Source organism: Petaurus breviceps, unplaced genomic scaffold (assembly GCF_028583685.1).
Source record: "Petaurus breviceps papuanus isolate PSGF00001 unplaced genomic scaffold, PetGlider_PUasm1.0 186, whole genome shotgun sequence".
NCBI lineage: Eukaryota > Metazoa > Chordata > Mammalia > Diprotodontia > Petauridae > Petaurus > Petaurus breviceps.
Window position 1 is genome coordinate 3,320,326 of NW_027185798.1, and position 3,731 is coordinate 3,324,056.

At 43.0% G+C, this 3,731-nt stretch overlaps 1 protein-coding gene and 1 pseudogene across 2 annotated transcripts in view; both read right to left on the reverse strand.

Moving 5' to 3' along the window:
- Positions 1-3,223, reverse strand: part of LOC138162029 (nucleolin-like) — a 6,041-nt pseudogene extending 2,818 nt beyond the window's left edge.
- The window catches only part of ST6GAL1 (ST6 beta-galactoside alpha-2,6-sialyltransferase 1), a 121,685-nt gene continuing 118,890 nt past the window's right edge, over positions 937-3,731 (reverse strand). For both annotated transcript variants that reach the window (XM_069089389.1, XM_069089387.1), the window contains one exon: positions 937-3,625. In XM_069089389.1, the coding sequence (XP_068945490.1) occupies positions 3,384-3,625 (242 nt within the window). In that variant the 3' untranslated portion in view covers positions 937-3,383. The remainder of the gene's footprint in view (positions 3,626-3,731) is intronic.

Consider the following 3,731-nt stretch of genomic DNA (forward strand, 5'->3'; position numbering starts at 1 on the left):
ATATTCTACATATATACATCTACACACATATATATTGATGTCAAAATATCAAAATTATTCTCTTTTACCCCTCTCCTGAACTTTTTATTTTTCTCTATTTTCTAATGTTTTGTCTCCCCTGTTAAGATGACCATCAATTTTTATATTTGTATCAATTTTTTATATTTGTATATTTTGTGTTTGTATCATATTTGTATTTTATATTGACATTGTAATCAATTTTTTTATTTGCATTTGAACAATGACTGGAACAGAATATTTAATAAAGGCTTCATTCATTCATTTCTTCACTCTCAAAGCCTTCTGCCCTTTAGAAGTCTTTCTTTCCTTCAGAGCTTGGCTCAACCATCACCTCAAAGGATTTCCCCAAAATGATCTTGCATTTAGAAATTAATTTTACATGAATTTTGTAAACACCTCTCTATGTGCACCTGTTGTCTCCTTCATAGAACAGAAGCTCCTTGAGGGCAAGGATAGTTTCATTTTTGTCTCTGCAACCTCAGCACTTGGCATGGCATCTGGCATACAGTAGATATTACATAAATGCTTGTTGATTGATTGCTTAGACCTGGGTTTCCTCATCTGCAAAATAAGGGGGTTGGCTAAATGGCCTCTAAAGTCAATTATCAATCAATCAATAAGCATTTGTTGAGTGCTTGCTGTGTGCCAGGAACTGTGCAAAGTGCTATAAATACAAAAATGAAGCTTTAAGAAACTATTAAAGTTTCAAACTCCACTAAGACTTTTGGGACACTCTATAAAAGTCAGATGAATGCATAAATCAAAAGCATTTGTATTAAAAGGCATTAAATTCCAGACCAAGGACTTTGTATTAGGGGTAACAGGTAGTAAAACTACAAAATGAAAGAAGTCCTCACGTCCGTAGATTCAGACATCCTGACAATATCAAAGTTTGGAAAAAAGACATAAATCAACTTTTATAAAACAAAATTTATTAAAATTTGTACAATTTCTTTGGCTATTCCCAGTTAATTTCCACAGCTTTCTCAGGCCTTCTGGAACCCAGAAGTTTCTGAGTCTGCTATTGCAACTCTAAGTCAACCCTAGAAGCTTACATGATTAGTTGAAAGGATCAGACAGATATGCTGTGGGATGACAGATTTCAACATGGGAATTAAGACAAAAACCTACTTGAATACAAGACCTGCCCACAGCACCAAATCATGGAAATCTTATAGTTATCATTAACTATCTCAGGAGACCAACACTGAAGTAATTATATTTCAACCTTATTTCACCTTATTTCTCCATATAGAGAACATAGATTTCAAAATATTACAGCCTCAAGAAGCTTCCTTAAATTAAGCAGAACATTTAGATAGAAGATTGGCTTCTGACTATCACAGTTACTATTCCCAGCATCCCCACTGAATATCTCAATAATCTCAGTTCTCTTCCTTTTATATCTCAGAAACAAATACCAGAAGAATTTTGTCAGTGCATCAGAGAACAGAGCAGGAAATTCCCCAAGGTTCAGAGGAGTCCTTTTTTTTTTTTTTAAGAAATTTTAAAAGCCCTGAAGGTGTCATGGATTCCATAGCAATATCATGTCTGAGCTGTAGGCATGAAAGGGATGGGAGACTGGCTTAGAATCAGAAGCTTGACAGTTGGAAGAGATCTTAGAAATTGAATATAATGGTGTCTCCACCATTCTCCCCGCCTGTGGACTTCTCCAGGAACATTTACTACCTGTAGTAATTCCATTTGCTCACCCTTCAGGGGGCTTGCTTGAACTTGGATCATACACTGCCTTGCTTTGTTTGTCCTATGTAGGTAAGCTCCCCATCTCACACTAGCTTGAGTAACCATGTCCCCACCATTTCTCTCCCAGACAGTGAAGCTGGGCATAGGACTGGGTACACAGCAGGTGATCAGGAAAAGCCAGTGATAGCTTGCAAAACAAGCTGGATTTGAGTCAGTAGATCAGGATGCAAATTGCAACCTTATTATTTCCTGCCTGCTTAAACTTGGAAAATAACTTTATCTCCCTGGAGCTCAGCCAAAATTATCTGTAAGATGAGGGTTTGGACTAGATTAGGGCCTCTTTGCTTTTTCTGTGTCATGGACCCCTTAGGAAGTCTGATGAAATTTGTGGACCCTTCTCAGAATGTTTTATCACCTACCTTCATAATCAGAGGAAATGCATGATTTCAGGGAGAGGGTAGTGAAAATAAAGATGCCACTTTTTTCTCATCCAAGGGCATGAACTGCTTGAAATCTATCCATGGATCCCTGGGAATCGGTAGACCTTGACTAGACAGTCGCTAAGGTCCTTTCTGTTCTAAGTCCTATGCTCCCATGACTCCATGTCAACCAAACATTGCAAGTTTAAAAATGCACATTCCTTCCAGTGGTAGACTTTAGAGATCATGAGCAATCAGCTATACAGGAAAACAAACCATTAACAATATCCATTCACATTCAGAGAACACTTTACAGTTACTAAGCACTTTACAGACATTCTCTCATTGGAGCCCCACAACAACCCTGTGAGGTAGGTAGCTTTATTATTCCCATTTTACAGATGAGGAAACTGAGGCTCGGAGAGATGCCGCGATTTGCCCGACATCCCCCACCCAGGAAAAGGCAGAGCTGGGACCTAACCCAAGACAGGAAGCATGCACAGAGAGCAACTAAGTGGTGCCAAAGCTTCTTTCTCTGTGCCAGACTAGCCCAGGCCCACTGGAGCTCAGCCTCCAAAGGGAGAAGCTACACCTCACGAGAAGGGCTTGACGGCTGGGGGTGGGGGCCTAGGAAATGATATTGTCACCAGCTGGCTTCCTGAAAGGAAGACATTTTGAGACCCCCCCCAAAAATATTTTCTTGGCTTGATGCCCCCAGATGGGCACCGTTTAGCCAAAGTCAGGTCTAGTAAAGTCCATCAGGACTCTGATGACTGTCAGGAGGAGAATGTGAAGCCCTACACCTTGATTCCTACCCATGGACTGCACCAGCGAATGAAGGCAGTGCCATGTGGGGGCGGGGAGAGAGCTGGGGATTGCTTCTAATTTCAGGGACCAAAGTTGGCCAGGAAAGAGGGCCTTCCAGTGAGCCCTGCCAAGGGCCTGTTGAAAAAGGAGCCCTTTGAGTATCTGAGTTTGACCCTCCCCCCAGGCTCCCCAAGTCCCTCAGCTCTGCATCAAGAGGTGGGCTGTGCCCATCTTTTCTGACCTCCACCTGCTATACCTGCCCAGAGGGACATGATGGGAGCAACAGAAGGCAATCGGAATGAAGGGAAGAGCTTCCCCAGCAGTGGAGTGGTGCAGGGGAACCTTCTGGGCAGGTCAGCGTGCTTCGGAAAGGCCTTTGGGTCCGCAGGAGGAGAGGCGCGAGGGCGAAGCAGCCCAGGGATCCGCCCAGCGCTAGCAGCGGACGCTCCTCAATCCAGACACCGTCACCTTCCCCTTCAGGTAAATGTCCTCGTCTGTCCCTTGGCTGAGGTGTTTCACCATGTTCTTCTCAAAGAGAAGGGGGTGGTAAGCGCCCATAGTGCATGCGCTGTCGAAGAAGCGCTGGTAGTAGTAACAAATGTCTGTTTTGCGTTTTGAGGGCAAAAATTCATATATATCCACCTTGTCACAGAAGCTCATCATGATCACAATGCCTGAGAAAGAAAGAGATGGAGAGAAATGGAGAGGAGAAAGAGGGAGAGGGGGAGAGAGGAGAGAGAGAGGGGAAAGGAAGGGGAGGGGGAGGAGAGAGAGAGAGGG